The sequence below is a fragment of the Bemisia tabaci genome, chromosome 2 (assembly GCF_918797505.1).
Source record: "Bemisia tabaci chromosome 2, PGI_BMITA_v3".
Taxonomy (NCBI): Eukaryota; Metazoa; Arthropoda; class Insecta; order Hemiptera; family Aleyrodidae; genus Bemisia; species Bemisia tabaci.
The window spans coordinates 48108310-48133984 of NC_092794.1; the positions used below are offsets into that span (position 1 = coordinate 48108310).

Consider the following 25675-nt stretch of genomic DNA (forward strand, 5'->3'; position numbering starts at 1 on the left):
AGGAAAATTCTGCAAAAACTTCAAGGAATCATGTCCATTTGTTCTCCTTTAAAAAAATAACATAGTTGCGGAGATTTTCAGACACCGCAAACAAGTTATGTGATTGCCGACTTGCACCGTCGATATGCAACTTTTCCTTTATCCACAAACTCACACTGAACAAAGTTTGTTTTAATCGAAACATATGTAAACTTCTGAAGAAGATGGAAAATTGCAATGTAAATGGCTTTTCATCTTAGGGGCAAATATTTTCAGAAAGCTTTTACTCTTATGATGAAGCTTCTATTCATTCTGTGATTTTTTTAGTAGAATTAAAATAAACCAACCTGCTTTCGATCAAAGGCTAGGAAATGAACAGGTAAGTGACCCTGTTGGTTTGATTTTGAGACTGCTCCTTTATCCGTCAGCTGTTTAATAACTTCCTTTTGAACTGAAAGAGGGAGATCATTTTTGCCCGCTGCCAGATGGAGTGGAGTGTCACCATTCAGATCAACAGAATTCAAACTTGCCACAGTGTCTGCAGAGCCTTTTTGAAGCAAAATTTTTATAAGAACTGGGTCACAGGAACTCAGTATTGCTAGATGAAGAGGTCTCTGTCCATTATGATCCTGTAAAAAAATTCAAGTTTGGTTTAGTTTTTAAATATCTTTGTTTGCAAGTAGTACAGAGACATCTTTTTCTTATAGAACTACTAGGTGAGCTGCAGGTCACATGTTTTGAAAGTAGGTAGATAAATACAAAACAATATGTATCTATATAATAAAATACAGTTCCCAGATTCAGTAAGAAGAAAAAAGTGTAGAAGTCGGAGGAGTTTTATGACATTTCCTTGTATTGCCATAAGCTGATAAAACGTCTCTGGAATTTTGTATTTCATCTTTTCCTCAGTTGAACTCATTTATCCCTTCCCATTCATTGTACACAACATGGTGTCAATTACCCTTTTTCCTAACTTTGTTTGAAGTAGGTATGTTTCTAGACTAGTTTTTCTGAACTTGACAAACTTAGGTACCACTTGAAACTTACACACTGTTTTTTCTCTTTGATAAATTGCGCTGAGTACCTGAAGTGAAACAATTTTTTTTTTTTTTCGCTGAACTTTTAAAAATTCTGCCGTGAAAGGTTTGTTATTCCTGTTAAATTTTTCCTCACGATATTTTCTAAAATTTTTTGGACACATATTTTTTCATTGATACACCTAACAATACCTAAGCTTCGATACAGTTTAGGTACTCTCCATTTTTCGATTTATATTGTTAAAATAGGCTAAGCTTGAGTGTTTAAAAAAGAATAATTTTACGAGGTCCCTTTTCAGTCCGAGATGCAATTTTTTTATATGTTAGCCCTTTAAATTCTAAAATTTCCTATATTCGGCGACCATCCTTACCTTTCATATTATTAAAATAAAAAAATAGGGAAATTGAAGGAATGTAAAGGTGTTAGCAATATTACTCACCTGAGCGTCAAGATTTGCACCATACTTTACAAGTATTTTCACAACTGTTACGCTGTTCAATAGCGGTGGATGATGCGCAAGAACTGCCGAATGAAGTGGTGTGTGTCCATTGGAGTTCTGTTTATTAAGATTAAAAATAGGAACATGTGAAGAGTTCCGTACATTGAGCAGCTCTGCCAAAACGTTTAAATATGATCCTCCCAGGCCAGCAAGAATGTGTAAAAGAGAGTTATTATCAGGAGCAAAACTCTGAAACAGAAAATATTCACGATAATTTTAACGAATGAAAAGAAAGTTGAAGGTGTAAGAGGGTTTAAAGTTCACAGTTTATTTCTTTTTGAATTGTACATACTCAGGGTAGTTTTGGTCTGATTTGCTAGTCCACGATGTAAGGATTCAACATTAGGTACATTGAAGTTTATAACATTACATTAAATCCAAGCAAAATTAATTGACAGGAACTATGAGACATTATTTTCTAGCTTCATTATGCATTGGAATGAAAACGCTTGCATGCTTTAGAATGTAGACGGAAATTTAATAAAATTACCTGATCTGGGTTTCTGTTCACATCAACGATGCTGTCTGCTATGTATCGAGGAATCACAGGAAACTTATGACATTCCAGGGCGGCATAATAGAGCAAAGTCATCCCGTTGGTGTCATATTCTTCCAGATGCCGGGATAGATCTTCTCTTTTTAACCTCTCTATACAAGCATAAATTTTTTCTAGTTTTCCTCGTTCCCTTTTTGGTTCAAAACTCTTTAAATGATCGATTAAATCACTGAAACAAAAAAATTATCGACAGTGTTAGACAGTAAGATTGATGGTCACTGGCAGTATTTTGCATAAAGCGTTACCTGCATACTATCCGCAAGAAAAACACTGCCTTTACGCAAGAAAGGAACGTATCACTGATGCCGCGATTTAAAGTTTTTTCGGCAACTCGGTGTATGGAGGTTGAATAAGTATTCAAGGAGATTTCTAAAAAATTGGGCATATATTAGCAAAAGGAGACTATGTAACATGGACTTGGAAGGGAGAGAAATGAATTCGGTGTCATTCCTCTACGAAGCGCAAGGGGGAAAACTAAATTCTGGTTAACTCTTCCCCACAATAAATATTTTCAACCATAAATTTTTGGTAGGAAGGAGAAGATATTAAAGGTGAAACTACGGTGCTTCAAACTTCCCACACGTTTTTCGTTATTTGGGAGCGTGCTTCATTGGATATTTTCATACGAAATTCGCAGAGCATTTTAGCCGATAATTTAAAAAAAAATGGCATGAAAAGAACGAGTACCCAAGTCATTCTTCAACATGAGTGGAAACAGAGGTGCCCCCCCCCCCCCTCCAGACCTGTTAGGCCCCTCCCTAGAAATTTCAGGGATTTTGCTACGTAAAGAGCGAGAAAATACCTTTGATTTTGAAAATTTTAATTGGATTTTTTTTCGGTGAAAACAGCTCAAGACTGCTCCTGAGACGACTCAACTTTTCAAACTTTTCCGGGGGAGGCACTCCAGACCCCCGTCTTAAGCTAGGAAAGTCCCCCGAACTTACTTATGAGTTAGGAGACTCCCACACAGACACCTCCCAGACCCCCTTTGATGAGATGTTTCTTTGCCCCCCCCCCCCCCCCCCCCCACGAAAAGTTACTAGCACTGCACAAGTCCTTCGAAAGTTGAGTATTTAGTAACATCAGGAAGTCTACAAAGCAGTAATGTTACCTGACTCAAAATTAAACTAAGGCAGAATCGACACGAAAGGAGAGTATACAGTTCATACACACAGTTATTTTTCCTTCAGTTTTTAAGGTAGGCCAGAAAACATACACCGTACCAGCGTACCGTGCTGCGATAGCTATCCGCTCAATCCTACACTCTGCAGTCACTGCACCTGCCACCTCGGTAGGTATATCTTTTCAAATTTCTTTGCTAGCTCCACTTTTTTTTCTTTAGTTCGTGTTCTTCTTAACAGCGAGCTGATTTATTTAATTGGATAGACGAAGCAATATACAAAGAAGACACGGGAAAAGTGGGGCGATCCTATTGGTTGAAACGAGTGGTTGCACAGGCTCGCACTGGACTAAAAAAGGAAGTATGCCACAATCACACGCTGAATGTGGGAGCTGAATGTGGAAGTCATCGGCCCGATGCCTGAATTTTGCGCGTCACGCGCAAAATTCAGCAGCGATTCTCAGCGACCATCGGATAATGTGGGTGTAAAATCGGGGTGTCTGCTGGCTGCCTAGAGTACCCGGAGAAGCACCAAACGCCACTGCTCTACAAGAGAACGCTCCGGAAACGATGGTTGGATTTCCTTTAGAATTTGGATAACAGCTTTTTGCTCAGTACCTACTATTGTAAAGTTGCATTTCCATTTCTTGTGTTCCTATCGAGTTTTGTTTCATAAAATAAATGAAAAGCTGAGAGTTTTGTCCTCGGTCCTCCTCGAGCAAAAGCAGTATCAACAAGTGTGACAAGTTTATTCACATTGGAAAGTGCTCGAGCGGTCTGCCGTGTTACGGAAGAAAGACGTAAGTGTAGTCTGGGATGAGCCCCGAGACGCATAAGAGCACGTGCTAACGACGGCTCACACAGAAACGGGCTTGCGGCTCTCTTCCGTAAGACGGCAGCGGTTATCGGAGCGGTCGTAACGTCGTGCAATAAAACGGGGATATTTTACAAGAGTATAAAGGGGTGGAAAAGTGCTATATTTCAGCGATATCTGGCAACGTTTCCGACTCGATGTGGAACTCGCAGGATTCTTGAAAACGAGTGTGAAATTGCCAAGAGCAGCCGGTAGCTTCGCCTTCAGACCGCGAGACCGCTGCTACGCCCTGCCGGCTAAGAAACACCTAAGTCCAGGCGGACTCCATGGGCGAGTGCGCGGTTTTCGCCGCACGCGGCAGCGCTACCATCACCGTTTCATCCGTAAAACCAGTCGGCCTTCACTCGATTCTTGACAATTTCAATTCCATCCAAGCTCCGCCGAACGAGATGCTGGGAGCCGATGTTTATGGATATGACGCGCAACTTTGCGTCTTGTTTTATTCGGCCGATCCTTATCTCCGATTCCACCCCTTCGAATTGAGAGCTTCGCGCCGAAAAATTCCCGCGGTGTGCGCTGGAAGCCAAGTGTTGAAAAATTCGTTAAAAAACGGTATCCACGTTATTTCATCGTTTCCTCGACTCGAAAGACGGAAAGACGATATCATAGAACCTGTGGCTTTGAAAGGTTCCGGGACATCAGTGGTCATAGAGAAAACATGGTTGTAAGAGACGAGAAATTAGTTTTTAAGTCGATAACAAGGTAGGGCTGGATTAAGGGGGTGGCCACATGGGCCGCGGCCCATGGCGGCAAATGTAGGGGGCGGAAAATTTTGCAAATTTTTTAAATGTAGGTGTATAAAAAAAATTCGGATTTAGAAAAAAAAAAAATTACTGACGAGAAAAGGCTACAAAATCTCTCATTTCCTGAGAGTATAGTCATTTCTAATTTTGTCGTCTTTCAGTGATACAAGAGACAGCACCTTTAATTAGTCGAGTTAAGAGAGAAACCAAACACACAATTTGGCCTGGAACGGCGCGACTTAGGGAGAAATGATGACGAGGACTTGGGCTGAGAAAGAGAAGCCCTCGGCGCGGCAATCGGCATGTAACACATATTAGCGCCTACAAGACTACAAGAATACTTCACGCATTGCATCAAACACAGTGCGGTTATTGTGGTCAGCGTGAAACGGATAGCGCCTACAAGAATGCATGAATACTTCACGCATTGCGCCTAACACAGTGCGGTCAGCGGGAAACGCATAGCGCCTACAAGACTGCGTGAATACTTCACGCATTGCGCCAAACACGGTGCGATCGGCGCGGCGCGGCGGCGGAAGTTAAAATCATTGGACCAAATTTTAGCGTCTTTCCTTCTCTTGTCCGTCCCTCCTTTCTCACCTTTTCCTTTTCCCGGAATTTCTGAAATTCCCGAAATGTTCCGGATCTTTTGTACCAAATCTTGCGTATTCCGGAACTCTCTAGGAACTTTTCAAAAAATCTATGAGGAATCTCGAAACTTTTGACGGTCGTGGAGTGGGAGAAATTGGAACAAAAAGGTTCCGAATCCCGAAACTTTTAACGGACATGAAATGGAAGCACTGCTTCCCAGAGGCAAAGAGACCTCCATACTAACCTCTTGGCTAACATTCGGAGGAGGAACTCGAAAAAAGTGATGGCTGAGGGGACTCACCTGTATATACTGTTGGGGTTCTTGATGAATGTTTCAGCGATAGCCGCGATTCTGAGGATCCTCTGAAGCATTTTCTCTATCCTAATTCTGCCGGGGACGACCATGTCCTCGTCGCGAACAACGGGCCCGTCCGGCTGGATCTCGGTGAACGTCGACTCCCGTCCCGGCTTCTTCTTCGTCTGCTTCCTCCCGCAGGTGTTGTTGTTATGTACATTGATGTTGTTGTTGTTGGTTTGATACTCGCTCGAGTTCTTCTCGGGAAGCTCCAGGATGAGCGGGCTCTTGGTCTGCGGGGGCTCGGGCGGAGCCGGAGGCTTGTTGAAAGACGCTTGGGGCGGGGCGATGCCGGGGTGGGGCGGGGCGGGGGGCGGGAACGGGGGCGGCGCCCCGTAGATGTTGAGCGGGAGGCTGGAGGCGCACGGGATGACGACGCTCTTCGTCTCCGGGTAGAAACTCTGGTGGTGCTTCACCGTCGGCTCCGAGTTGGGGCTCGTGAAGATGGTGTTGTCGTCGAGGGAGAAGATGGAGCTGCTGTTGGGGTAGATCTTGGGGTCGTAGTCGCCGTTCATCTGCGGGGGGAGGATGGCCGAGCGGGGGCGGGGCGAGAGGATGGACGTGGGCGGACTAGAGGAGGAGGAGTGGGGGGAGTTGAGGATGGAGGGGTTCTCGATGTAGGAGGAGGTGGAGGTAGTGAAGGAGGAGAAGATGTTGAGGGGCGGCGAGGAGACGGGCTCGCAGGGGGAGGGGGAGGGGTCGGCGGTGGAGCCCCACGAGGGGGAGGGGTAGGCGGCCGAGTGTCGCGAGGGGGAGGTCGAGAGGGTGGAGCACCACGAGGAGGGCGAGGAGGAGACTTTGTTCGTGGCCGAGGAGAAGGCCCACGTGTCGGCCGAGTTGCACTCTTCGCCGTCGGAGCCGCTCGTCGGGGCGGTGGCTCCAGTGGCCGTCGCCGCCAGAGGGATGTTCAGTGAGGTAGGTAAGTAGTAAGAGTCGGCTGGGGTCGGGGTTGGCGTCGCCCCTGTGGCGCCCGCCGAGGGCACCGCGTAGCCATTCAAGTGGTTGTGGTTCTCGTTGTGGTTCTGGGTCCCGTTGTGGTTGTGGTTGTGGTTCTGGCTCGGCACCGGCACGGCGGCTCTCCCTTTGGCCTTCGAGCAGGAGTTGGAGAGGTTGATGTAGTTCTTCGTCTCGCCGCGGCTGATGGCCGGGGTCATGAACTCCGTGAACGGGTCCACCAGGTCTGTCGACTGGAGGTGGTCCTCCACGTGCTTGCTGAACTGCTCTATGAAGCCGGGCTCTTGCAGCACGTCGCAGTTCGAGTTGGCGTCTTCCAGATGCTCCAACACCGTTAGCGGGATCTCGCACGAATCCAACTGAAACAGAAAATACCCTTTTATAAAATACCATTTTGGCTTAGCTAGCTCATTGTTGACATTGATAGACAACGCAAAAGACGAAGGAGACAATGGGATAACCGGAGCGATCCTATTGGTTGAAAGGAGTGATTGTTAAAGACTACGGTCGTTGGTGGGTTGCCAGTAGTTAGTCGATTATACTTACCTCCTTTGTCCCTGCTATAACCACCCGCCTCCCTTCCTTTGATTCTCTGTCTGTATAGCTTTTTCTATCGATTTCAATATTCAGCCCGCAGCATTTTTAGTCAATAGCAGTTTTTAACAGTCGTGCACTGGAAAAAAAAAACACATTGGATCTTTACCTAGCCCAGACTCTTGAAAACATTGACAAGAAAACGGACTCTTGATTCAATCAGATTTAAGCTTAAATCAAAAGGAAATCCGCCCAAATTAAGAGGCTGGGTTCTTGATTTAAGCTTAAATCTGATTGAATCAAGAGTATTTTTTCTTGTCGATGTTTTTAAGAGTCTGGACTCTAGATCCAGTGTATTTTTTTTTCAGTGTGCCAAACATGGGGAGCGATTCGGAGCATTTTCAAGGATGTGAGAATAATCGGACGTATTTAAGCTGAGAGAAACTATGTGTAAATGAAAAGAATCCAACAGTATCATTTGATGTTCAAACAGATGTTCACAGGATTTCCATGCTTCCTAATAGTAAGTTGTCATTGGTTCAATTCATTTAGGTATGCATGGTTCTTTTCAGCATAAATACATTCAATGCCTAATTTTAGATAGAATTTTGACTGCGATCATAAACCATCTTCATTTGTGACAGGGTCTGTAAAAATGGATCTTATCTTCCAAAAATTAATGCAAAATTGAGTAACTGGAAGCAATGCATACAGGGGAAAAATTGGGGCATTTTAACGCGCAATTGAGTTTTTTTTTCTTTCTTTTTTATGACCGTGAAAGCTCGAAAATTGAGGTAGATACTGAAGTTCCAAGAAAAAAAAAATCTTTAGTTTAGAGTTGAACTTAGGTTTTTAATTCTGACATATGTACAAAAAAGGAAGAGTTAGCCCCTCTGTCGTGCGAAAATTCAACTAAAACCCCGTGTAGCTTGTTCGCCAAGCGTTCCAAGTGTTCCGCCGAGAACTCAAAATCGCCAATTTTGACCTTTTCCCCCAACTTCGGCTCTCCCGGACAATTTGCTCCCGACAGATAAGGTTACTTTTCATAGATTCTACCACATTTCCTTTTTTTCCCTTGGGGGCGGGAAGATTTCAGAAAGAGGGAATGAAAAGCAAGAAGGCACCGATTTCAACTGGAGAAAATGTGTTAGATAACAGCGGCAGGCTAGTAAAGTTCAAGAAAGAAGAGGAAAATTTTAATGAAAAATGTTGTGCCGCCTCGAGAAAGATCATTCGATATTTCACTGCAACAATTGCACATTATCACCTAAGTAGGTATGGGAATCCCGAGCCCAATTAGATATGAGGAAGTCAGCGCCGAAAAATGAGAAGTGACGTAACAGGCTTCAAACAATGGGATCCGGATGAAAAATTGGACGGCGGAATTTTACTTTCTATAAGCGGGCCATTTAATAAACGCCCCCTTCCCCGAGCCGGGTCCTTGACTGGAGGAAAAAGCTTTGAAACCGAAGTTCGAAAGCGAAAAAAGTCCATTAACATTCAAAGCGGCCGAAAACGAAAGTAAAACACCGCACGTGTGAAAATCGTAACGCGTTTTTTCGAGGCGATTAGACACCTTTTTGGGGGCGTCACAACTGTCGAGTACGCGACTCCGCACTCGTTAAAATAGTTCGGCATTGAGCTCCTGATGAGCCCTGAGATTTATTCCGACGCTGGTTTTACGGGGTCCATGTGAGATATTGACGTGTTCCCTTTTAACAAGCGTGAATAATGCCGGCGTCATAATGCACATCGAGCGGTCAGTGGGTCTTACCACGACAAAATGAAGACGGATGCAAGACGAGGCGTGGGAGTGGCTTTGCCGAATCAAAGCATCTACGCTTTGTTTTAAGGTGATTCGTCAAGCTCAAGTGACGTGATCGAACTGGTATGCGATATACCGCATCGATTAGGTCAAAAATCTCGGCCGATTTTGAATTTTTAGCGAAAAAAAGGACGATAGCCCCTGCGCATGAGCCTAAAAAATCATTCTAAACCCAAAAATCAACAAAATTCAGAGAAATGAAAGCAGAACAGTGTTTGGAAAAAAACCTCGCACTCGATACAGAAATCGATGGCTGAATCGAATGCGAGGTTTTCTTCCAAACACTATTCTGCTTTCGCTTCTCTGAATTTTGCTGATTTTTGGGTTTGGAATGATTCTTTAGGCTCATGCGCAGGGGAAATCGTCCTTTTCTTTGCTAAAAATTCAAAATCTGCCGAGATTTTTGACCTAATCGATGCGATATATCGCGCTCCACTTCGACCATGCCGTTTGAGCTTGACGAATCACCTTAATGTTCTTTTCTGGTTCGAGGGGTGAAGTGCGCCGCCATGTAAAGTAAAAACGCCGTATGAGCCTTTAGACGTAGCCAAATTTCCTTTGACACATCACGAATTTTCGGGGAAATCAATAGGTATTCTTCTTCCGAATTTTCAGAGAAGTCTGTTCGTAATTTGATCTAAAGTCAGGGTTGTCACAGAATTTTGAGGACTAAATTCCCTGACATTTCCCTGATTTTCCTGAAACATATTGGTGAAATTCCCTGAAAATTGAAGATATGCCAGATGGTGAAAACGGCATGATTACAGATAGTTTTCAGGCTAATTTGTTGTTCAGAACGTCAGACCTTTCTTACAGAGCAAAAAAAGGTAACTTCAGGATTTTTCCCTGAAATTTTCGTCATTTCTCGTGTCATTTCCAGGTTTTCCCTGACTTTTAAAAATTTCCTGACATTTCCCGCTTTTTCCCGCATTCCCTGACTGCGGCAACCCTGTAAAGAGTCTGAAAAATTCAAGAAAAAGTATTCACACTTCTCATCGAATATGATTGTTTTCGGAGGGGATATTTGGCAACGTTTGTACGTTCATACGGTGTTTTTCCTTATCATGGTGGGGTATTTCCGCTGAGGAGTGACCGAAAATAAAAAATCTTAAATAATGACTCGTGGTCTAAAAAATGAGGGGCCGCCGTTGACTGAGAAATCGTAATTAGACACTCGTTATCGAGAATAAATTTGAGTCCTTATGAATGTGCACATACGAGGAAAGAAGGAGTTTCCTCTTAAGACGGCCCTAACTAACAATCATGAGCAAGAACCAGGAGATTCCCCCTACGCCTACGGGCCGATTATTGACATTGATAGAAACAACGATAGACAAAAAAGGCAATAGGAAAATAGAGCGATCCTTATACTAGGGGCTACTAGAGTAGCCCATTTATGGGCTACATTTAGTCAGTAGTAACATGCGTCCACCCTCAAAGAATAGTACTCTGTCAAAAACTCAATTTCTAAAAATTTGGTGGTTACGCCCTTCGCCAAATAACACGTTTAAAATCAGATCCAATGGAGATGTTGCATGCGTGAGAGATTTGCGATTTCACCATTGATTCTTATGTAAAAGTTCGCGAGAAACACGATGGTGCCACTGGTTTTCTCTGAAAAAGCATCTCCCAAGCTCAAAAAAAGGTCTCAAAGTGAAGCCAAAATGGAGGGGATATCCCATCCTACCCTGAGAGTCCACCTCTACATCAAAACAAACTCTCCATGCAAAAATAGGGAGCAAATACATTAGCACGGTTGCCACTTTATTTGGGGACTCCAAAACTGAAAATACGGCAACCCTGCTAATGTATTTGCTCCATATCTTTGCATGGAGTTTGTTTTGATGTAGAGAGAGATGGACTCTCAGGGTAGGGTGGGATATCCCCTCCATTTTGGCCTCACTTTGAGAGCTTTTTTTTGAGCTTGGAAGATGATTTCAGAGAAAACCAGTGGCACCATCGTGTTTCTCGCGAACTTTTACGAAAGAATCAACAGCCAAATCGCAAATTCCTCACGCATGCAACACCTCCATTGGCTCAGTTACGCGCATGCGAAGAAGCGACGTGACCTTGAGAAACTGATAAGTGCACTGATCGTGGACCCGGGTGGATCCCTCTGAAAAATCGAGCGGTAATAATGTCGGTCTGGCGGCTGTCTAGCGTCCGCGTAGGTGAGCCAGCAACAAGGCGAGGAAAATCAGGGGTGAAGGCTCGATGCAGTCAGACACATTACGATGGGATGCGTCCACGTTAACGAAAGAAAATACGCGTCGCGACGGGACAACATTAATCAATGTGATGGTCTTCAAACAATGGATACTCCAACACAGTTGCCAACCCGTAATAGAGCGAGGAATTATTCCCGTGTCGAAGGAATCTGTTTCCGCCTGCATACGTTGTGAACTCACGATTCAAATCACTTTTCTGATGTTGGCTCTTTGTCTACAGACAACCAAATCTAAAGCTCGATAGAGGGCTGATTATTGAAATAGATAGGCAAAACTATAGACAAAGGAGGCAATGGGAAAAAAGAACAATCTTATTGCAACCGACCGCTTTAATCTATTGGATGGCTCCATTTCCTCTTGTTCTGCTTTGTTTATCGCTTTGTCTATCAATGTCAATAACCAGCCCGCTGAGCCTCACATGGCCCTCAATGCCACCGTGAAGTGCAAAACCAAATAGAACACAGGGAAAGTTAAGGGATCCTATTGGTGCAGTGAATAGTCGCAATATGTACAAGGGTTGTCAGATCTAGACAAACTAACGGCAACACATGGGAGACCCTATAGTTAGTCGATCATTTCCCCGCTTAGTCGACGACACCGACCCGTTTCAACCGATAGGATCGCTCCATTTTTCCTTTGTCTATCGCTACGCCTGTCAATTTCAATTCTCAGCCCGCTGTTTTCTGTCCTACCAGAAAGTTGACGACGAACCAAAATTCACACCGAAAGCTGTTTTCGTATCACTGTAGATTTTGAATAAATGTCTTTGGTTCATTGAAAATTGGCACATTATTTCTTAAATTTCTCCAAAAATCTTCGAGCTACACTCAAAATTGGCGGGAAGCGGGGCTCTAGGCAATGTCACATGTCACTTTCAGACGACACAGTGCGTAGTTTCGGCGAATCTTGCCTTTTGAACTGATAAACTTAATTAATTTAAAACTGCCATGGGGCAGTTGGGGCAGCATACATTTTTACTGTTTATTCGGGAACTTTCGGTCAATTTTGTTCGATTAAGTCATCTTTTGAGCTTTCCTTTTCCGTGCTGAACTCAATGCTCCGCGCTCGGTGAAGTCTAGTCAAACTTTTTCCCTCGGGCAATCATGACGCCTGACGGTAATACCACTATTCGACCACGTGGGAGCTCGTGTTGCCTACACTAAAAACTGAAGGCAAACTGACAGTAAAGGAAATTACTGGCTCCACGCGCGTCCACGCCACGCTTGGTCCAATTATTCTGGGTTTCTTCCTCAGACTTCTCCGAGGCAGAAGAAAGCCGGAATAAGCTCACCGTTGGTTTGCCTTCAGTTTTCAGTGTAGGCAACACGAGCTCCCGCGTGATCGAATTGTGGTTTATCAATTTTAATAATGGGCTGATTATTGTCTGGCGATGATGACACACAAGTTTCAGGAACAGAAATACGCTCGATAGATCTCCTGATCTATAACTATGAAAAGATACAAAAAACGGGAGTCATACTGTCCAGCGGACTGATTAAAAAAAGACAATTTGATACATCAATTTGGAAATAAAGCGATTATTTTGGTTGAAACGAGTGGTTGTTATACACTAAGAGGAAAACGATGAACTAACTATGGGATCTCTCGTGGGTTGCAGTTAGTTACTTTATTTCTTACCTCCTCCGTCCATTGCAACTACCCGGCTTTCACCTACGGATCACTTAGTGAGGTACGATGTTAGACATTCTGATACGTGCTTCTTAACCAGAATTTTACGTAAAATACGATTCTCGCAACGAAAATCATTAAAATTATTTCCTAACCAAGATATAATGTTTCTTGACGCGTGAATACAATCCTCCCGCTCATGAAAACACAATGGTCTATGTGAGTCAAATCGCTCACTAAACGTTACTATGACAGTCTCTGCGATATGAAAATTTGGCAACCTTAATCTTGGCGCTTTGGCTCCGCTGTAGCAAGTTGAGTCGCACCGAGGCACCGATGATGGGCCGCACGCCCGAAACGCGTCTGCTCGTTAGTTAAAGTATCGTCGCAAGTGAGTTTTTTTTTAAAATTTCTAAATTAGTTTATTAGGTTGTTTATGGTTTGAACAACACAGGGTGGAAAATGAACAGTGCTCGATTGAGAAGCCTGCCGAGACTGTTGTAATACACGATTGGACTCACGCGTAGAGTAATGCGTTTCTTGTGACCGGGCGATCCAAATTTCCCGCAACCAATGTACAAAAAAAAAAATCGTTAATATCTTAATTCGGAGTTGACTTCAGAAAATTTCGATGCAAGAATCGTGTTCTACGTAAAATTCTCGTTAAGAAACATGTATCAGAATGCTTAAATTCGTACCTTGTCTAGGGCTCCATTGAATCCGTCCATTTTCCCTTGGTCTCCTATGTTCATTGCTCAGTCTATCATTTACAATGATCAGCCCACAGCTCGCCAGGGGGGTGATTGTTGAAATTGATAGACAAAGCTATAGACAAAGAAGACGAAAGGGATATGGAGGGATCCTATTGGTGGAAGCGGGTGGTTGCAATGGACGAAGGCGGTAGGTTGTAGACTAACTAACGGCCACCCACGAGAAACCCGACTTAGTCCATCATTTTCTCCCTTAGTCTATAGGAACCACACATTTCAACCAATAGGATCGCTCCATAGTCTCTATGTCCTCATGGGCGTAGCTAGGAAGGTCCTGGGGGGGCCTGGCGGCCCCCCCCCCCCCCCCCCAGGAAAACGGGATCCTCCATTCCTTACCCCCTCCCCCCGCTCTCTTCACCACAAGAGGTGGTCCCATGGCCCTCCCCAGAGAAATTTCCTAGCTACGCCCCTGTATGTCCTCCATGTCTATCGCTTTGTCTATGAATTTCAATAATCAGCCCGCCGGTCTCCCGGGTGTAGGTTACCCTGTCGAAGGCGTGTTTTCGTGGAAACCCCTTCCCAAGGACACGTGGGTTCTTCTGCTTCCCTGAATTAGATATCCGCCTTGCCCTGAAATCCGCCCGGGAGGGGTCAACGCCCCGAGCGGAAGAAGTTGGTCTCCTCCGCTAAAAGTGCGCGAAAAGTCGGGGCCGTTAAATTCGCGAAGCGTTCTTCGTTTTCACGGGCGACCATGCGGCGATCCCGAAAGGGCGTCGACCCCGAACTTGGCTCATTAAAGCGAGGAACTTACCTGAGCTAACGCAAAGTTAAGTGGCAAGGGAGTTTTTAAAATAAGTTACCGGCGCAAAGTCCCGGATACTCACCGAGCTTAGGGGAATGTTGAGCGGAATTGGTTGATGAACCTGAAACAGAGCGAAGAAAAGTTCCTGTTACTCCTAAATCAACCGTGAACTGGGTAACTTTGGGCCGCCTCCGTCTTCGCGACCCCGGCAACTCACTTTTTATGCCTCCGGAAAATATTGGCTCCGATTTACGGGCCCACCCTTTCTCCTCCGCTCGGAAACCACCTGCCCTAGAGGTTTAAGAGCGGTACCTATATCGTTAGGCCGCATACGTGGGTTCTACCGTGTGCAAACTTTAAGCTCAAGTCTACAAATAAGTCCTCAAAAAGCATCACAATTTTCTTTCCCCTTCCTTGCATATCTTTAGCAGGGGTGCAGAATCTTTCAAGCTTTCATGTTTTCGCGCGCCTGCTCACCGACTTTTCAGATTTTCCTCATTAGCTTTCGACAAAAATTCCGTCGGATTTAAAAAAAAGAGGACCTTTTTTTCCTGGTTGTCCCTATGAACCCTAAAAATTGCTAATCCTCCCAAATTTTTAAGAGCCTTTCCACATTTTCACGCGCTCGGGCGGGCGCGTAATCGAGCATTTTTTGCACACCTGTCTTTTAAGCACTGAAGCGAGGATATTTATAGTTTCTGGGGATATTCTGGGGTATAGTATTAAAAAAAAAAAACTCGCAAAAAAAGTAGTAAAATAGACCAAAAACGAAATGCTTTATGCAGTACGTTTTACAAGAAAAATGCGTAAAAAAAGAGAATCTCCTTTCTTCACCACTTAGATCACAATTTTTTTACTCATCATTCTTGGAATTTTGACTATTTTACGACTTATCTTTTCAAGCTTTCTCACGTACACAACTTTCAAACTAGTAAAAAATACCAGTTTTACATTTTTCCCCCAAGTTCAGAGTTCCGGGGGGGGGGGGGGGGTGTCCAGATGACGATATTTCAAATCTTGGGGAGAGGGAGGGGGGGGGGGGCTTGAAGAGCCGCCTCTATATCGAGACAATTTTGCAACGTAATCCGTGAAATCTGTCACGAAATCATTCCAGGATACGACGAAAATATTTCGCGGGTGGTGCGGAGAAAAAATCGTGGCCCGCCCGCGACGCAGTGGAATCGGGGACGGTTAATTTCCCAAAAATACAGAGGGCAGTGAAAAAAATATTTTTTCGTGACAGCTGCGATTTTCCCGAAAAAATATTTTTTTCGAGACGGCTGCGATTGTTTGGGGGGTTCGACTTGACGATAAACGTCACCGAACTTTCGAAGGCCATTCTAACATGATATTATTCATCAGACACGTGTTGGTGAGTACTCACACGCTTCGAACGAGCTTCCGTGAATGGACGTATTTATGCTAGAGGGAACTATGTTCCACGTAAACCGTACGTACACAGCTCCTTTCAGTAACAATACGTCGAATTGTGACGCCAGAGTCTCAGATGACCTTGAGAATAAATTGATGGTAGCGGTATATATAGTACGTGCATCGAGGAATTTTTGGCATCTTCAATAAATAATAAATTTTAAATGGACCGCATTTTGCAATTTGGAACTACAATTTCTGGCTCAATTTAGAAACAACGTATGTACCATGGTTTCCCTACGCATATAAGTGTTCTTCCGGATGAGCTAGAAACTGGATATGTGAAAATGCATGTGTGAGAACTGTGAACTGTGAACTGTGAACTGTGAAACGTCCCGGTTTTTTATTTTATATTTTATTTTGCGGCCTTGGTCCAATTTTAAGTTGTTGATTATGTTATAGAGATTAGTAGATGTGACGGAAATTCGCTGACTTTCCCCTTAAATTCACAGACTTTTCCCAATCGCCGCCCATTACCTGACTTTTCCCAATCGCCGCCCATTACCTGACTTTTCCCAATCGCCGCCCTTTCCCTGACTTTTCCCAATCGCCGCCCATTCCCTGACTTTTCCCAATCGCCGCCCGTTCCCTGACTTTTCCCAACCGCCGCCCATTCCCTGACTTTTCCCAATCGCCGCCCGTTCCCTGACTTTTCCCAATCTCCGCCCAGTCCTTGACTTTTCCCAATCGCAGCCCATTCCCTGACTTTTCCCAATCGCCATTCATTCCCTGACTACCTATCCCGGTTTCCAGACCGCCGGCAGCTCTGTTAAAGGCAGATGAAGTCACTGAGTCTTGCATTGCGAGCACCTTGAGCCCTCGACGAATTCTTTACGATTGACGTTGCGGCCGCGTGGAGCGTTTGAGGAAGTCTGTTTATTTTGTTGGCATTCCTGGTACATAACATCGGGAATTACGTATTTTGAACCGCGGCCGGGGAGCGGGGAGGAATGGAGGCACTTGACTGTTCCGAGTCCGACCGGATATAGGCCACTCGAGACCCTTTTTGACGACAGCAGTTTTTTTCTTTCTTTTTTCACAGGAAAAAGTCTCGCGATCGTCCACTCGAGAAGGAATTCCGATCTTGACGAGGCGAAACAAGGCATTTTTGAATTTTTCCATTGCAGTTTTTTTTGACGTCATGGCTTTTAATCCTCCGAACGAGGCCGAGTGACACTTTAAAGCACTTTTCCTCGCGACGCAACTGCGTTTTTTGAACTTGGAACTTGAACCCGTCGTGACTTTAGCTCGATAGAAAAAATACGCCGTGTTACTAGCGTTACATAGAAATTGATGCTTGTCAGCTGTACCGGGTGCCTGCGGTACTTGCCTAAATTCTGCCGCTTTGAGGAAAAACGCCGCGTGAACATTAGGGGCAAAAAGGTTTGCGTCGGAGACGAAGGCGGAATTACATGCTGAATGTGATGGCTGAATGTGGCTAGAATGTGGAAGTGATCTGTCTAATGCCTAAATTTTGCGCGAGACGCGTTTGATATTTATTTTTAACTGGACCTCTATATAACTTATCCGCAAAAACAAAAATATGAGCGGAAGCATCGTATGTTGAGACAAAAGTCAAGTATTGTTGAGGTCGCCACACTCACCACTCATCAGTGGTGCCATCTGACTGCATGTACTAACCTGTTGAGTGGTGCAGATTCTGAGGTAATCAGAGATTGACATTTGTCTCAACATACGATGCTTCCGCTCTAGGTCAAGAAGTGCAGGGCTGCAGCCAATAATTTAGAAGAACAACGGTGTGGATAAGACATTGAAACAATTAAAGAATCGTTTGAACAATATACAATCTTAAGATAAAAACCAGTAATAGATTACTTCATCGACACAACGGGCAACGCTGGAATTAAGCTGAGGCGTGAGAGAAACAAGTACAAAAGCAACGAACAGGCGAACTCAAAGCGAATTTCATTACAACGCATGGATGCAACTATTTGAACGCCACGGATGTCCGTGTTGCATAAGTACGGAATTTAAGGCGCTTTGACTGTCTAGGCACCATTTTCATCCGCGGTGCGGCAGCGGGTTATAACACGAGAATCCACAATTACGGAACGCCTTCAATTCTTCGTTTGCACAACTCCTACGCATGTATGGTTGCACGCATGCGTATAGCATGTGAGGATCTTTTGTATTTCAGTTTTGAAATAGGGATGCGCTGAGCATAATTTGTAGAGTTATTATATTTGTGCCTAAGAGGAATATAGGTAGTAGAAACAAAGAATTGAATGTTCTCTATCTTTTTGGCTCCTCACAGTTCAACCCGCGCCGCGAGTGAAGCAATGACTACCGGGAGGGAAAAAACGCCTTCACTTCAGCGCGTATGCAACACGGACATCCGTGGAGCCCGAATAGTGGTATCAAGGCGTTGTAATGAAATTCGTTGAGTGTCGTCGCATGCTATACTGACTGGGGGTGCTATGCTTGTCTATCTCACACCTCAGCTTCATTTTAGCGTCGCGTATGGTGCCGATAAAGTAAACTATTACTAATTTTTATCGTGAAGATGAAAGGAGATGAAGTAATACTTTTCTGAACAGGAACATCCATAGCACGTACGTTGTTTCTCAAATGAGCCTAAAGTATGTATTTGTTCCTTACTGCAAAATGAATCCAATTGACCTATACGCAGACTCCTTCCATCCGTAGTTCGGACGTAACTGCATTTTCTCTTATAAATTATTTGTTCTCAAGAGATGTTATGAACTTTTTCCAGAGCTTTCAGGAGTTTAAGATTATAAATGAAGAGTAAAACTAGGGTTGCCACAGAATTAAGAAAATGGAATTCCCCGACATTTCCCCGATTTCCCGGACACATTTTGGTGAAATTCCCTGACAATTGAAGATGTGACGGATGGTTAAGAAGGCATACTTGAAAATCGTTTTCAGGCAAAATTTGTTGTTCGAAACCTCAAACCCATTCTAGCAAGCAAATGAAGACGATTTAACAAATTTTCCCTGACATTTTCGTCATTTTCCCTGACATTCCCCGGTTATTCGTGACTTTCGAAAATTCCCTGACTTTTCCCGGTTGCCTGACTGGCAACCCTGTAAAACGCTGTTAAAAATTCAAAGTAAAATACGCGTAAATTACTTATCGAGAAATTTGGAGTTTATCAAAGGAACTTTGGCAAATTTTGGCAATGTTCATACGTCATTTTCCCTTAGTGCGACAGAATATCTTTGCCACTCATCCAGGTCACAGTGTCACTCGTGTAGAATAGGTGCAATTGGACGTATTTATGCTAAAAGGAACTATGTTGCACGCAAAACCCTATGCACATAGTTCCTTTTAGCATGAATACGTCTAATTGAGAGTTCGCGCGAGGATTTTTTTTCTTGGATGGATTGAAAGTGCTAATGAGCAGAGATGACTGTATTTTTTGACGATTTTTTCCGACGTGAAAAATAGAGGTAGTTTAGATGTGAAAAAAACGTATGCAGTTTAATGACGTCATAGGGTGGATTATTTCATTCGAACGCGCGTGTGTTTTAAAGCAAATATCATCATCCTGTTATGTTGCTGCAAAATATGTTCAATTAAAATCGAGGACATCTCCGCGTGTTCATCTCGCTCACAATCAGAAGTTTCCATTTCTGGATGAAATTAATTGACTTTTAGACACCTGCTGATTCTCTGCTGGGAATTTTTTACATTCCCGGGAATCCGTGTTTGAAACCTACCTACGGATAAACGGTAATGAAACACATGAAAACCCCAGAAAAAAAAAAACTCTCGACGATTTACGACTTCTCTCCAGCCAAAGAATTAACCCTCCGTGAAGGACTGAAGTTTCTAATTGTATTATTTTTCAGTTAAATTCCCCTTTCTTACTCCGTCGGAAATTAAAAAATTAGACGTACTTGGACTCATCGACCTTCTTAGGCTGAATAATTGGATTTTTCCTGCCTATTGATTAAGCCTCCTTTGAAGTCATTTAAGTTCATTATTTTCTACCTTAATTCCCCTTTCAAACTTCCACGAAAATTAACATACGATGCTTTTATACCCACCAGCTCTGGGATGGTATGTTCATTCAAAATCGGAATGATGGGGACGGCAGGGTATGGATTCGTTCGACATAAATCGATCGAAAAATTAACATATGAACCGATCGACAAAATTCGATCGACTCATCGATGGATCGATGGATCACATCCATCAGTTCATATTTTTGTTTTCCGATAGAAATCACATCTTCTAGCAGGCTGATTAGTGAAATTGATAGACAACGCCATAGACAAAGAAAATAAAGGGAAAATAATGCGATCCTATTGATTGGAGCGGTGGTTGTGATGGACATAGGAGTAAGTAATAAAATTACTAACAAGAACCAATGAGAGACCCTACACTGGAAAAAAGTCTCTACCATCTACAATTAAGACTCTTCAAAAAATGTGACAAGAGAAAGTACTCTTGATTATATTGCATTTTTGCTTGAATCAAAAGAAAATCCGCTTAAATTAAGAGGCTTGGCAGCTCTCAATTCAAGCAAAAATCCGATTGTACCAAAAGTATTTTTCTTGACAAATTTTTTAAGAGGCTGGACTTTTTGAACCTAAGAGACTTTTTCCCCAGCGTATGGTTCGTCCGGAATTTTTCCCCCACAGTTTACTGAGCACCCGTTTCAACCAACAGGATTGCTCCATTTTGTCCATTAAAATCAAAATGATGTGGGCACTTACATCTTGAGCAAGTAAAGAAGAGGTAAGGTAGCAGTCGCCAGTTTTGATGGCAGCGAGCCTTTGATGATGTGGATCGGCGGCTGCCGGGTAGGGCTGCAAACTTTGCCGTGATGTCTTCTTGTAGTTGACGCTGGATCGGGCAGGGCTCCGCGAGATAAGATCGTCCACTTTTGTGATTCCTGTCCAAACGGATCAAAGCAAAACCATCGAAATCAGAACACTCCGCTTAAAATTAAAAACCACACCAAACAAGTTGTCGTATCCCGGACGAAGAAACGTAACTCCACTCTAAAGTTGCCAAACTGACCCCAGCAATTTATCTACTTTATAAATGTGTCCGTGCAATTTTTATCCAAAATTTTCTGATTTCCGCATGAAATCTGAGGAAAAATCACTGAAATTTTAAGTTGGAAATGCCCAAGATTTTCACGGCTGGTAATTCAATTGACGAGGAGTAATTTGGCAACATTGAAATGGAGTTACGTTTTTTTTCGTGAGGGTGCTTCAATAAATATGCCATGTTGCTATTTTTTATTTTCCAATTTCTAAAATTGTGTAAACTGAATGGATCTTGAGATACGAGCATTTTTGTGAATGCACTTTGGAGTGACAAGGCGCGTCTTCGTCCTTCGGGGGGGGGGGGGGGGGTGCTCAGATGCCTGTGAGTGATCGATTTGAACCCCACACCCACACGACATTTTACACTTCCTAACATCCACTTAAAATGCAGATGTGCATTATTGTGAAAGGTTTATTTTGAACGTGGAACATTCCGATGGTAATACACGGGGTGTCCCAGACAACCTATACGAGGCTTCTCTCTCGATTATTTTCAGTCTAATGAAGTTGAGAACAGGAGGGCGTTATAGGAGGACCCCAGAGAATCCGATTTTCATGATTCCGCAGCCCCCTCAGGCTCTCTTGGGAGAGAGACGAGGGGTCTTAAAAAAATCGTGATTTTAGACGAAAGCACAAATTGATTGCATCAAAACTGAAAAGTATGAAAAATTGCAACCAAACCTGACCCCCAAAACAGGTCCATCCAACGTCCAAAAATGACGCCTTAGAGAGAGGTAACCCCCTCCCCCCCACGAGTTGCTTTTTTGCCGCAAAATTGACGTAGATTGTTCGAAAAAGATGATAGTCGAGGTAATTGACCCCTAGGAATTCAAACTGTATGGTTTTAGAGTTCCCCGGATCTCCCGCGGGGGGGGGGGGGGGGTTTGATACCAGGGTCGCCATGTTTCTTCATCTTCAAATTCCTTGATTTTCCCTGTCTCCAAAATTTTCGGAATCCCTGACTTTTTCTGACATTCGAATACAATTTTTTTCTCTTTACGTAAGTTATACATTCAATTCTGCTCAGTGCTCCTTGTAAAATCCAGGCACCCCCGAACTCCAAAACCCCTAACCTTCCCGGTTTTCCAGACCGCTGGCAACCCTGTAGTCTTGAAATTTGGAGATCTGGACTAACTTTTTTGAAACAAAAAATTCTGTGGTATTTCCGTGAAATTCCCGATAAATCCGAACACGAAAATGGTGACTTGATGATTCCACAAAAGAAACTCGGCGATCAACAAAACTTTTGCAAATTCCTTGAGAGGTCTTCTCTGATGCCAATACAATCCCCCGTGATAATCTCGGGTAATACGGTTCTTCATATTACTACCCTGGCTCACATTCCCTGGGCGGCATCCAAAATGACGCCGTTCCCTTCACGATGATGCTAAAAGTGCGAGACTTTCCTTCTTTCTTGATTTTCACTGGCTGTAAGTCGTATTAGGGGGAAAATCGAAAGTGCGAAGAGTTTTAATATCCTCTTAAAAGTCGGTCCATCCCCCACTCCAGGATCAAAAGCGCCTTAATATGGTTTTAATTGAGGTTTCCCTTCTGAATGATTAGCGTTCTCCGTGATTTAGTATCACTTAAGGAGGTCTTTAATAGTTCGTCTCCTTAATTAATTATTTACTGGGTGAACGCTCTCTACAAAAGAAGTTCCCTAGAGATCAGGCGATTAAAGCTTTGATTCCGCCGGATTGTTTTTTCAAAATGTATTTTATTATTTATTCATTTTTTTTTTGGGGGGGGGGGGGGGGGTAATCATTTTTGGGTGGGCAAGGGATTGCGCGAACTCGACGAAGACAATTGAACTGGTTATTGAGAGAAAGGCATAACCGCGAAAAGTCGATTTTAGAAAAAACCTGATGAAAATCATTATTTTGTTCACTAGTTCGAGAGTATTTAGAGAGCAATAGAGAAATAATTAAACGCCGAACCAGACTAAGACTCAGTTTGACAATGCTAAAGTATTTGTTTCTGCCTTTTTCCAGATTTTGAGTTTCAGTTTTCTTTAAAATTCCAGTCTGGTTTCATAAGATTTTCCGACTATAGGGCGTATTTACGTTAAGAGGAACTATGTTGCATTTAACCCTATGTACATAGTTCCTATTGGGGGCAAATGGGCTTCATTTTGCAATTAAGAACTACAATTTCCGGATCATCCGCAAAAACACTTATGTACGGACTGTTGTGATTAGGAAAAACGCCGTATGAGCTAATAGACGATGCCAGATTTCCTTCGATAAAAAATGGAAACATTTTTAATATCTTTCTTTAAATTTTTCAAAAAATACATATTTATCCGGGAAAATTTGGTAACTCTCGTACGTTCATACGGCGTTTTTCCTTAGCACGACAGAGTAGGGAAACTAAAGATACATACGTTGTTTTAAAACTGAGCCAAAAATCGTATTTCTTAATTGCAAAATGCAGTCCACATAATATGTCCTACTGTGCGTCGAGACGGTCCGGTTCCATGAATCTCTCCACTGTGGATCGCGCTACATTTGCCCTAAAGTTTCGATACTCGGAAGCTACAGAGAAGCGAAGATACACACGATAATACCGCGTAACTGCTCATATGGTCTCGATAGGAGCTGCGTCGTTTTTGATTACCGGGGCGGATCGAGAGTGAGGAGTGAACCAGGGGCAATCAGTGAGGTTCGGTTTCGGTGCGAATCGACAGGAAAAGGCGGTAATAAAGTTCGCGAAAGGACCCGAGATTTGCAAACCTGCTCGACTTGATTTCATGTGAAAGTCGGGACACGAGCCCGCGAGTTACTTTCAGTGATTTTCGACGTTCGGCGACTCAGAATACTGCCTTGACATCGAAGAGAAAATGTCAAAAGAGGCTTTTTAAAAAAATGGACCGAACACTGTTTGAAAGGTAAATGAATCACTGCAGGGTGTCTAGCAATTTTCAAAAAAAAAAAAAAAAAAAAAAAAATTCTCTGACATTTCCTTGAAATCCCTGACATAAACGACCAAAAAACCGGGGAAAAATTCAAAATTCCCTGACAGACGGAAAAATAATTCCCTAGCATTGCCCAGGAAAAAAGGAAAAAATGTGTAATTTCTCGACACGTTTGAACTAATTGGATGTAAGTAAGGATTTTTTCATGTTTTAAGAATATAGTGTAATAAATAGAGCAAAATATTTGGTGACTAAACTTAAGCGAGATATTTTTGCCTCATTTTTAAAATTTGAAAGACATCAACAGAAATTCTGGTATAAATCTCCGCAAAAGTAAATTTCGCAAAAAATTTGCCGAAAAATCCGTGTTTATCGATTTGTCTGATAATGAAATCGCTTGCAAAATAAAATGCCCGGACTTGCCGAATCTTCGCAGATTCCCTGACGTTTTCCCTGATTTCCCTGACACCCAAAAAATTTCCTGACATTCCCTCGTTCTCCCAGTTTTTCCGGTCGCTATATAAACATCCTGCACTGTGCAATATTTCATAAACATATGTACAGTCGGAAATAGAAAATTTCCGAATTCCAATGTCAAATTCCTAAAAACCAGCACACAACTTCTAAAAACTTCAGCGAAAAACCCAATGAAGGCGATAAATTATGAAGAAACAGGACTTCGGGAGAAAATACTGAGATAACTGTGCCGAAATTCGCTAAATTATCATCGAATATGTTCAACGTTTATGATGTTTGATTCTCAAATTAAGAGCAAGTGCTGATTTACACCTACGAACCCTGGCAGGCATGAGATACAGGTTGTTATTTTGAAAGAAAAATTACTGTTTTAAAACATGCACATTGATTTGATTAAATAATCGATCAATCGATTAATTTTGATTCTATTCAATTATTAATCTATACTGCATTTTCGACGATAGAAAAATTCGGTTTATCGATTAATTAATTAATCAAAAAACTCTAGAGCCAAATTAAGTAGAGAGCGGCAAAGACATGACAATATTATTGATCTCTGCACAGATACAACTCAGGTGTACTCAAGCGAGAGACTCCTCGACGCATTCAATCATCCCGGTGAAATCACAACGAGGTTATGTTTCTGTTTACATTTGACTCGATAGGCAGCGATTGTATGAATCGGTCATTCGTAAAAATACTAAAGCACCAAAAAATCGAACATTTAGTTTTTGGTGCTTTGGTATTATTTATACGCATACATGCATTTGAAAAGTAGAAAAACTGATTCCTTGACCGTAACACGCGCAACTAACTTGGTAACCACTGACTCGACTGTAAACAATCGTAAAATAACAAAACATTGACTACCATCCACTGATTTTATTTTCACTCCATTTCAAAATCCGAGAAAGCAAATGACGTTTTTAAAATTACTTCATCTTTAACTCTTCGCAGCACTCACGCACACTCTTACCTGTCGCCCAGTTCGGGATCAGAGGCACTAGGATAGGCTCCGTTAGACCCATTGATACTCGAGTGACAAATAAACTACGATTTTTACATGCATGTCGTTTTATACAAAAGCGTCGCGGCGCTACGAGAGAGGAGAGACGCCCACTTCAGGCGACGATTAGTCCCTGCGTCCATCATTATCGAGGTATCTTGTCAATGAGCCGTAGTATCTGTTTAGTTCTGATAACGTAGGACGTAAATTCAACGTCATACTGATACTAGCTCTTAACGGGAATTCAAGGATTTCAAGAGGCATTAAGCTTAAGTCACGATAACTTAATCTGCGAAACCGTTCTAAAAAATTCGGAAATTCGTGAGCTCCGCGAGTTGATTACGCAGTTCGGTGTCAACGATCATGG

General features: G+C 42.9%; 1 protein-coding gene across 3 annotated transcripts in view; it reads right to left on the minus strand.

Annotated features, from left to right (window-relative positions):
* The window catches only part of LOC109044129 (uncharacterized), a 189807-nt gene that overhangs the window by 4850 nt on the left and 159282 nt on the right, over positions 1 to 25675 (minus strand). For 2 of the 3 annotated variants that reach the window (XM_072297473.1, XM_072297474.1), the window contains exons 6-11: positions 20573 to 20751; positions 14520 to 14558; positions 5702 to 7068; positions 2007 to 2241; positions 1457 to 1705; positions 327 to 608 (exon numbers count right to left, since the gene is read on the minus strand). In XM_072297473.1, coding sequence (XP_072153574.1) covers positions 327 to 608; positions 1457 to 1705; positions 2007 to 2241; positions 5702 to 7068; positions 14520 to 14558; positions 20573 to 20751 — 2351 coding nt within the window. The remainder of the gene's footprint in view (positions 1 to 326; positions 609 to 1456; positions 1706 to 2006; positions 2242 to 5701; positions 7069 to 14519; positions 14559 to 20572; positions 20752 to 25675) is intronic. The other variant, XM_072297475.1, reaches the window with a different exon arrangement.